Source organism: Microtus pennsylvanicus, chromosome 13, assembly GCF_037038515.1.
Source record: "Microtus pennsylvanicus isolate mMicPen1 chromosome 13, mMicPen1.hap1, whole genome shotgun sequence".
In the NCBI taxonomy this organism is placed as follows: Eukaryota; Metazoa; Chordata; class Mammalia; order Rodentia; family Cricetidae; genus Microtus; species Microtus pennsylvanicus.
In genome coordinates this window covers 2,882,784-2,893,758 of record NC_134591.1, presented here as the reverse complement: position 1 = coordinate 2,893,758, position 10,975 = coordinate 2,882,784, and the positions used below count along the sequence as shown (strand labels likewise).

General features: G+C 46.5%; 1 protein-coding gene across 1 annotated transcript; it reads right to left on the bottom strand.

Moving 5' to 3' along the window:
* Positions 1-3,926: 3,926 nt before the first annotated feature.
* On the bottom strand, positions 3,927-10,501 carry Atp6v1g1 (ATPase H+ transporting V1 subunit G1). Its single transcript, XM_075945146.1, has 3 exons — positions 10,323-10,501; positions 6,221-6,321; positions 3,927-4,668 (listed from the first exon to the last, which is right to left on the bottom strand). Exons 1-3 carry the CDS (start codon positions 10,402-10,404, stop codon positions 4,495-4,497), a joined length of 357 nt encoding a protein of 118 aa, XP_075801261.1. The 5' UTR covers positions 10,405-10,501; the 3' UTR covers positions 3,927-4,494.
* Positions 10,502-10,975: the final 474 nt, after the last annotated feature.

The window sequence follows — 10,975 nt, the reverse complement described above, 5'->3', positions numbered from 1 at the left end:
GTAGAGCTGCAGTGGAGCTGCTCTGACCAGGCTCTGTCCCTTCCTTGTTCTGCGACCTCTGAAGTCCTGCAAGCCTCTGGGCCTGGCTTTTCTCATGCATGGAGGGCCACACCTCTAACCTGCAGGATCTAAAGGCCTCAGAACAGAATGAGTTGATTGCAGTGATTAGGATATATGAGTGTAAATTACTTCTCCTCTCTTGAGTTTCCACAACTCCAAGTGATTGGCCATTCAGGAAACTGTCAAGATTACCCACAAGGTTACACAATGTGACTTTAAGCTATTTTATGCCTTCTATAAGAGACTGTGAGGAAGGCTAAGCTATGGAATCAAACAGAATGTTCTCATGTTTGGGACATCCTTTCTAGGAAACTTGTGTAACCACTGATGAACAACATGTGTGGGGTGGGGATGGGGTTGGAGAGGATGAACACAGAAAAGATACCAGAACAAGATACACAGAAAGCTCAGCAGAGACTAACGAGCTAAGGCAAAGGTGCTTAAAGGCACTGAAGATCTTGGCTCTACCACATAAACCCTTGCCTGGTTCCTTAATGCCCATACCTAAAATCTGGTAAAAGTTGCCAAGCAGTCAATTGGTTAAGGACTGGAGACAGACAGCCCAGCGGTTCAGAGCACTGGGGCTGGAGACAGACAGCCCAGCGGTTCAGAGCACTGGCTGCTGCTCTTCCAGAGGACCAAGGCTCCATTCCCGGCACCTAAATGGCAGCTTAAAACTGCCGACAGCTTCAGTCCAGAGACTGACTCCCTCTTCTAGGCTTTGTGGGTACCCAGCAACAAATGTGGTGAACATATTTTTTAAATACTTTTTTTAAAACTTTAAAGTATTGGTTAATATATAAGCAAACATTCTTAATGCATAGGCTAACGTGGAGAAACCGGTCATCATCGACCGATGTGGGATTCCTTCCCCTCAGTATGCTGTGAACACCACTGGTTAATAAAGAAGCTGCTTTGGGCCTATGGCAGGGCAGAATATAGCCAGGCTGGTAGATAGAGAGTGGAGTCACGGAGATGCCATGTACCTGTCAAAGGAGACAACCGCCAGCTGCAAGCCATAACCTTACCAGTAAACCACAAACCTCAAGGTTAAATATAAAATAACAGATATGTGTTCATTCAAGATATAAGAGCTAGCTAGACATAAGCCAGAGTCATTGGAAAAACAGTATTGTAGTTAATACAGTTTGTGTGTGATATTTCAGGTCTGGGCAGTTGGGAAACAAACAAGCAGTCTCTGTCTACAATCAACTGTCTACACATCTCACTGTCCATAGCTCCCTCATTCCTCAGTCCCCTGCATATATGCTGGGTCGCTGAGAAACAGGTACAGGTGTTATCTAAGGCCTGAAGCTAAGAACTGGCTCTTGCGTCCCTCTCTCCTACCTCTGCAATGGTGCAGGCTGCGCTGAGGTGAAGGCACACAGAACAGCCTCAACACCCACTCACCACATGTCCAACAGCTTGTATCAAACTTTTAAGAAGTAGGTCTCTGTTGTATTTCAGAAACAGGAAACATCTGCTGAGCACCTAGAATGGTCCAGGCACCATATGTAGTGCTTTGATGTATTTTTAATAATTCTTTTCTTGTTACTGTAGAACAACAGTTCTGAGCTGGGGATAATTCTGGCACCCAGGAGTTATGGCAATGTCCAGACACATTTTTGCTTATCACTATTGAGGGAGAATTAGATCATCTAGTGCGTGGAGACCAGGACATGGCTAAACACCCCTCTAATATAAAATAAAATGTTACACCAACCCAAGGAAAACTCCTCCCGTTGAAGCCAAACCAGGTGTCTCTTCAAAAGTCAGTGTTTCTTTTTCCAGATTTACATACACATTCTGTGTCTATACATACACACCCATATTTCATTATTTTTATGCTCAAATGGGAACAAATCCCACACAACACTGTGTGAATCTCAGGTTCACTCTGCACCAGAGCCCACACACCAGCAGGTCTGTAGGGCTGAGAGCCTTTCAGGTGTTCGTTCCTACAGTGCACTGCAGCACAAGCCCTTTCCCTTTTACTTTCCTAAAGATGGAGCTTTCCAGCAAGCTCACTTCTGGCCCCACCCTTGATTCAACCTGCCTGGGAGAAACCAAGCACCTCCAAATGCCTGGGAACATCAATCCGGATTGAGGACTAGAGGAAATCCCACTTCCTTGACATCAAAACCTCTAGAAACCTCAGGAATACCACTACGCCCAAAATACCATCTGTCACCTTGCTCTACTCCTTTCCTCACGAGCACTGAAACATCCCAAACCATGCTCCATCAACCGTATCATCTCTCTCCACAGCCGTTCTTCAAAGCACTTAGGTGGCTCCCCCCCCACCCCGAAATCACCAAACCCTCGCCTGCTCATGTTCACCTATGCCTCTTGCCTGACCACTGACTCCACTCCTCTTTTGAAATGTTACATTCTGTTGGATTCTGTGCCATCAACCCTGAGCTGCTTGGCTTGTAGTGCAATTCTAGTAATACAGGATAAACATACTGGGCAGCAAGGTTAAGAATGTAAAGGCTGAGTTTAGAGTAATCAGCACTGGGAAGTAATCCGAGCACTGGGAAGGCAGAGGCAAGAGCCTACATAACAAGTTCTAGGCCATCCAAGGGTGCATAGTGGGATGCTATCTGAGAGAAAAAAAAAAAAACCAAGGCTGAGAATGTAGCTCAGTGTTATGAATACTTATCCAGTGTTCCCCAGTACCACAGCACACAGGTCTAAACCAGTGAGGACCAATGTTGTTGATGTTCCTCCAGTATCAGAGAAGCAAAGGTGGCAACAGGTAGAAGTTAGAAACCTTTACACTTAGCAGATGGAGACTGAAGTCTTAAAATTAAACAAATTAAAAAGGAGAGAAATCGTGACTGCATAGATAGAATAAAAGTCCAAACAAGCAATATGATGAAGAGATGGGATGGAGAAAACAATGTGGGTGGTAATGGTCTCACTAAAGAAATGCAGAAGACCAAGAACCAACCCTTGGGCAAAGACAGAGAAGCAAATCAAGCCCTGTGAAGCTGCAAGATAAGAAAGTGGTGCAAGCAGGAGAGACTGACACCTCAATCAGGCAGCCCACTCTCTCCATCTGCACAGCTGAGCCAGACAACAGAAAAGCACCAAGAGCTCCAGGGCAGTCGCAAGCCTCAGGAAAACTGAGGCGGTAAACCCGGGGCCTTCAACTAGTTAACACACACACACACACACACACCAGAAGAGTGACCAGAGACCAGAAGTGGCCTATGAGCAAACCCAGAGGCACAGAAAACTATGTGCTTACTAGCTCAGACTGCTGCATGAAGAGGAAGCCCCTGACATCTTTTGACTGTTTTACCCACCACAAATTACTCTGCAACCAAGGAAAGACTGTTAGCCTCAAGAGGGCCACCAGACGAGTCAAGTTAGCCACACTCACTCTGCTCACCAGAGAGGCACGCTCATTTGCCCAAGGCTGGCTAACACAAGGTCCTCTAGAGCAGTGGCTCTCACCCTTCCTGATGCTGCGGCCCTTTAATAGTTCCTTGTGTTGTGGTGACCCCAACCATGAAATTATTTTCATTGCTACTTCGTAACTATAATCATGCTACTGTTACAAATCTTAATGTAGGTATCTGATATGCAGGATATCTGACACGCAACACTGTGAAAGGGCCGTGACACCCAAAGGTGGTTCTCAACCACTGCTCTAGACAAAAGGCAACTACAAGCTCTTCAGTTGCTTGCTGCTTTTTAAAACAGAGGATCAAAGCACAAGCAATTTCCTTCTGAATAAAATGAACATGAGTATTTACTAGTAAGGTTTACAAATCCAACACATGTTGAGACTAAATGAAATTCTATTCAACATCCAATCAAGATGCACTTTGCATTATCAAAAAGAGAAGCCAGAGGGATGAAAGGCAAGACAGTTTTACTTTTAAATGATTACAAGCAAACCAAGTAACACGTACGACATTCTTGAGTCCTAGCAACTAGTAATTTGGGTTAAGCTACACTAACAGCAACCTGAAGAAGCTATTCATTGTCCTAAATCAGCCAGAATGGACTGCTGTAAGGCTGGCTGCTGCTTCCCAGGAGTTACAAATGCTATTTACTACTTTTTCATAGAGAACGCCCCTGACCTTTAAGAAAGTAGAAGGGAACAATTTACTCCCTTTCTTTCTTCAAAGAATTGATTTTTTTCTACTAGACTAATAAAAGATAAATCAACAGTTATACCTGCTGCTTGCACTAACACACAGGAAACGTATATTCCTTAAAGACACACATAAAAAGATGAAACTTCAGGTACTTACTAAGTGGTACAAAAAGCTAGATTTGATACTCTCAAAAAGTGAAGGGAGCTACAACAGCATACAGAAATAATTTAATGCCTTCCAGAACAGAACTCAGCTCTGGGGAGATGTTCCTCTTCTGTGAGGGCATCTCCCATGCCAACCACAGAGCAGGAGTCTCCACCGCTTATCCGTTTATGCGGTAATTTTCATGGATTTCTGGCCGGATGTCACACACAAAGGCCAAGAGGTTATCAAGGACTTCATCCCGGTTTTGCTGGAAGTACTTCTGGAGGACGGTCATCTTCTCTTGGGTCTCCTTCTCCACCTCACTGCTACAACTGCCGTGGGACCCCAGTGCCTGCAGTGGAGGAGATGGGATACAAGGGGACATCAGGAAGATTCTGTGCTTGAGCCACTTAACAAGCAACCTCCTGGCTTATGGGAAAGCCCCAGTTCCTTAACAAGAAGGCAATATTTCAATGGCAGGAAAAATAACCCGTGAGCAAAGCTAGGTGACAAACCAGGCCCTCCAGCAGAGCTCACTGCTACCCACAGCAGTGTTCCAAGGTCTAGTGCACAGCTTTAGTAAAGACTGGAACCAACCTAAAGAGTCGACAACTACGGCACCACCCACAGTGTGCACTTGTGAGCTGAGAGCACAAGAAGAAAGCCAGAGCACACACAGAGGAAGGGATTCACACAGTTCAGTGCACACACGAACCTCGACAACTGAAACTGATTACACTAGAAATGCCCAGTGTTTTATAACCTCACTGTCAGTATCCCACAAGCAACTGTGGTGCATGTGGACACAAGATGGCTGCTCTGACAGAGAATTTAGTATGCGGTGTAACAATTTATAGTACCAATCTGCCAAGAAGAACAGTGCACACTTAATGCTCTTTGTGACTGCCCAGTGCAAAGAAAATGGAAGCCTGTGTTGCTTAATGTTAAGAAGTAGGTACAGGTGCCCATGAACTGGACCTTGGCCTGGGTAAGTATAGGCCTAAAACCATTGGAGAGCACCACGCAGGGCTTGAGAATGAAGCACAGAAATGAAGACAGGAATGAGAAGAGCTCAGAGCAGTCACCCCACACCTGGATGAGGGTAAACTCAATCTTTCACCTGGGTTTTTAACTAAGTCAGTGAACTGCTAACCACTGTTAACTGTATGGAACACCACCAGCTCCATTCCCCTCCCCCTTCTACAAATTCATCTGCATTCTTTGTTCCCCCCAAGATCTCTCAGTGCATCATCTTATGCATCACTGTTGCCTACCACAGTGATAAACTCTGCTCTTTACTGAGTTGCAGGTTCCATTTTGTTCACATTTAGATGTCACAGCAGTCTTCAGAGCTGTAGGTTTGTAGGACTTAATGTAAGCTAAACTCTATGAAGGCAGGGTCAGGGCCTACCAGTTTCTGTCTTTTCCTAAAAATTGATAAACAACAAAATAAAGAAGACTAGACTCTGATACAGTAAATAAAAGTAACCATCTCAAGAGACAAGCTGAGTATCAAACAAACCACATAATAAACAGGGGTGTGGATAGGGGGTAGGGTCCTGGTAGCAGAGAACATTATAGCAGGCAAGGCCAAGGATGCAATCCCAATCCCTGGTACCATCAAAACCAGAGAAACCAACCCCCTCAAAACTTCATTCGTCTCCAAGCTATGCAGAGTATTTTCAGATCTACACAAGAAAGTAAGGCAATAATGAAAAGAAACAGATGGCCTGGCGATGGTGGCGCACGCCTTTAATCCCAGCACTCGGGAGGCAGAGGCAGGCGGATCTCTGTGAGTTCAAGACCAGCCTGGTCTATAGAGCTAGTTCCAGGACAGGCTCCAAAGCCACAGAGAAACCCTGTCTCGAAAAAAAGAAAAGAAAAGAAAAGAAACAGAGGCCCACCGCAGCTTCCTTGGCCTTGAACTCCTTCTCCCTCTGCAGGCGATACTGTTCAATCTCAGCCTGGGCTTCTTCTTTGGCCTGCTTCAGCCTCCGGTTCTTTCCTGTTTTTAAAGAGAAAGACATCAGGAAGTATTTCAAAGCAGAACAGCAAGTAGATACTGCTGCTGAATCTTAACATGATGAAAATAATTAATGTTAGGCAGTGGGGATGTGCACCGTTAATCCCAGCACTCACACTCAGAAGGCACAGGCAGGTGGATCTCTGTGAGTTCAAGGCCAGGCTGGTCTACAAAGCAAGTTCTAGGACAGCCAGGGCTATTACATAGAGAAACCCTGTCTCAAAATAGATAGATAGATTAGATAGATAGATAGATAGATAGATAGATAGATAGATAGATAGATATAGACAGACAGACAGATAGATAGATAGATAGACAGACAGACAGATAGATAGAGATAGAGATACATAGATAAGCAATCAAGCGATAATAATAATAAAAACACCCGAGAGACAGACAGGAAAAAGAGAATACAGATCTAAATTACAATGTAGGATCTGCCTCCAGCCTGTAAGTGGAGACAGCAAAGGAACACCCTTTAGAGTTGTGAGCAGTGCAAGAATACCTCAGTTCAATACCCAGAACGGCACACACACTCCAAAGGGAACCTGTGAAAACGAAGACATGCTGTGGAATGTCAGCACAGTCTCTCAGTCTCAACTATTAACAATCTGGTAATATAAGATGGGTGACAGCCGTCTGGGGAGCTCTTCCTCATCCCAAATAGCCAACAGCTAGCTGTGTCACTGATATAACTGCAGGTCTTAGGAGTCTGCTGGAAACTAACGCACTCAGGGAACATCACCTAAATGTAGTTATGGAAAGAGGTGACATAATAGTGGAAACAGGCACCAGGGCTGTGGAGAATGCTAAGTGCACACACACACAACTGGGAGGGAAGAGAAGCAGGGGACTGGGGAGATGCTAAGTGCTATGTCAGAGCGTGCGGGCGCGCACACACATACACAGCTGGGAGGGAAGAGAAGCAGGGGTTTGGGTCTCTGGAAGACAGCAGCTTAACATGGATTTGCAAAGTCTCCAAGTTATCAGAATATAAGTTCAGCCAAGAGTCAACAGTCAACTCAGAGAGAGAGAGAGAGAGAGAGAGACAGAGAGAGAGAGAGATCTGTGTAGCCTTGAATGTCCTGAAATTCACTATTCACAGACCAGGTGGGCCTGGAACTCACAGAGATCTGCCTGCCTCTGTCTCCCATGTGCTAGAACTACAGGTGTATGCCACTGTGCCAAGTTTCACCAACAGAGAGTTCTAGATTAGCTTAAATGGGTTAAGTAATTATAGCAAAAGACAGCATGCATCTTTATAAAAATCAAGCGTATCTTTATAAAAATCAAGACATGACTGTATTATTAATTGTCTAAGGCCCACTCTACCCAAGTGGACAAAAGAAAGTGAACTGACTTCACCCAGATTAGGAGAATTCTGGACCTCTAATGATGACTGTAACATCAGTACTGTCTGACAAGTCTGAAACAGTTTCCCTACACTCCCCGAGGATTATTTCTGCAACTCTACACTTGAACACTTCAGCTCTCTTCTCCTGTTCTCCCCCATCAGCTACATGGGCTACATTTAAAGCTGAAGACCTTTCCCAAACCAAGACTCTATCAAAGATATCCATGGCCCAACCATTATGCAGAAACTGCAAGATAATTTCATAACTCATCATTTCCAACTTCCACAGCTCCCTGAACCAGTCACGAAAACAAGACAACCACTGCCTTTTGGCAAACACCTTCAAAGTTGTATTGACAGACTTCTGAAAAACCAATACCAGTAGATCACACAAATACACATTCCATCGGACCAAGAAGCCTACACACTAAGCAAGTTCACCACACTTCAATTCCCAGAGGTCCCCCCACCTCCGCTTTTGGGTTTTCATAGCCTGTGTTGGCCCCCAAGTTGGGGGTCCTCCTGTTTGGGATCAGCCTCCCTTACAGTTAGGATCATTGACCCCAAAGATTTCTTTTAAATCATGTCCTTCTCAGACCTTCTAAATGGGAACCAGGGTTTTTGTTTCGCACCAATGAAATAAATCATGGAACACTTTTATTCTCAAAGTCCCAAAGTAATGATCTCATGAGAAACATAGGCTTGATTATTTTACACCATACACCATTCCTTCCCAGCTCTGAGTCAAATGTGCTCACAAATCAAGAAGGGACAGTTTTCAAATTTTAGCTCTTTTCAACACCTCTCTTCCCAGTATTGACAGTCTTATAATGTGAGTTAACTGTAAGCTAAGCCCTTTAAAACAAACTCCTCCAGCAAATAACAGCTAGCTGACCCACACGAGCTCCTGCAGCAGAGAAAGGTTGAAAACCTACAAGTCAGTCCTTCCCACCAGTCCAAGTATCTGTTCTTGCGCCTCCTCCAGAAGGTCTCACATGCTTCCCCACACACCTGCTGTGGCCCTTGAGTCATCTCTGGACAAACTGACAAGTCACTCTGGAAATTCTGGATCAAGAATATGGCGACAGACTTGCCAGTCCCCCGAAAAGGCTGCACACCATCGCCTGCACTCACAGAAAACTTCTTCCAGGAAATAAAGAGCACAACTCCTACCAGAGCCACACCTCAAGTCTACTTGGGGGTGGGTGTGGTGACACATGCCTTTCATGCCAGCACTGGGAGTAGACAGGCAGAGCTCCTAGAGCCCGCCTCAAAACACACACACACACACACACACACACACACACACACACACACACACACACACACATAAATGTGTACAAGTTTTATACTAAGAAAACTTCCTTGTATGAGAAAGACCACTAAAACCCATACTGTTTTCTAGGGTGTGTTCAAATGAGTCATGCTTTTTCCACCTATAAATAGGAGTAAGTATATTGCCTGCTTACCTTGGAAAACTGATAAAGTTAGAAACACAGTCTCCAGTTTCCAAAAGTTTAGTCTAGAGACAGGGCCAGGCAAACCAAAAATTTACTGTAATACTATGTCAAAAATAAGAACCGGGGGAGGGACTTCCAACCTTGTCTGAGAGCAGGAGAGGCTGCCCAGGAACAGCTGCCTACATTCTGAGATCCAAAAGACTGGCCGTTTGGGTACGGGACACAGACACACACAGACAGACAGACAGACACACACACACACACACACACACACGGAGAAAGGTACTTCCAACCAGAGGGAACAATGTGCAAAGGCTTGCAGGAACCCAAATGAAGCTGCCATGAAGGCTCCCAGTGATTCAGTATGGCTGGAAGAAAATGCCACACGGAAGAACACAAACGCCTGATTGAACGAAGCGCTTCCTTTAATTCGTTATGAAATACCAGCTCCAATCTGCGGGCGCTATGGCACTGCCTGGAAGGAAGGGTAGTGGGGAAGTTATATGCACAGTCTAAGCAGGTGTGAAAACACTGGTTGCAGAATACGACTGGCCCCTTCCAATCCTCACACCAGTTAGACCGGTGTGGTAAAATGACTTTTCTGACCGCCGTGCCCCTCTCAACACTGGCCTTTCACTACCTACACACATCTGTTTAGTTGGTATGTGCTCCTCCACTGGAACATGAGATAGCCTGTGATGAAGAACGGGGCACTCCTCTAGCCTAGTTCAGGGGACAACAAAAAAAGAAAGAGAAATGAACGAGTTAGGCAGCTACATGAACTCGGGTGGTTGAACTAAGATGCCGAAGCAAGATATGGAATGGGGTCCGGACAGAGAGGCTTGGCAAAGAGCTTAAAGTGACAGGGGAGAGGCCAGGATAATTTAGGTTCTCAGACTCGACCACTGTGGCGGTGGCTCCCGCGACTGGGCCGAATCCTGGAGCAGACATTAGGTGGGTGCAGTGGTTTCGGTGGGTGGTCCGCTACGCGCCGTCTCCACCCGGAGAAGGGGACAAACCCACCACCGTCTCCACGGGCAGCGTGTGGTCCCGCCTGGCAACATCTAGGCGCCGCCTGGCCACCTTCTGGCCCGGACACTGTCCCCGGCCTCCGCCCGCGGCCTAACCTCCGTCCCCCGCCCGGGATCCCGCCCCGCCCCGGAGCTCACGCTTGCGGGCCTCGGACACCTTCTCGGCCGCCCTCTTCTCGGCCTGCAGCAGCTGCTGGATGCCTTGCGACTGACTCGCCATCGTTGCGAGGACCCTCGGCAGAAAGAACCGCCTAAATCAACGGCTACAACACACTAAGGAGGCCCCTGGGTCAGCTGACCAGCCGCCCACGATCTGCGCCTGCGCAACGCGCCGAAGCCCCGCCCCGCGCCGGCGCCAAGGCTGACCGCCTAGGCGTCCTGGGTCTCCCAGGAGGTGGGGCAGGGCTGAGCGAGGCGGAACCAGATTGCTGAGCAGTTCACTGAGCCTGCTCAGTGAAAGGGGGGTGGGGAGGGCAGCTGCTGCTTTTCCCTTCTATGTCTGTTAATGGCTGGTTTTGTTGTTGTTGTTGTTGTTTGCCTGGTACTGCCCCTATATGGCAGCCCTGCCACGTGGTTATTTCCTTTCTCTTCAGCTAGACTCCTCACCTTTCTGGAACTTCTTCAGAATTTAGAACCTATTAGCAAGCAGTGCTGGCAATAGGGGTACAACCTGCAAACCCAGCGCATCCATACTCAGGATGCTGAGGCAGCAAGGATTCAGGTCAAGGCCTGACTATATTACATAGTGAGGCCATGTTTTGAATAAAAAAAGAAAGAAAGAGAGGTGCGGA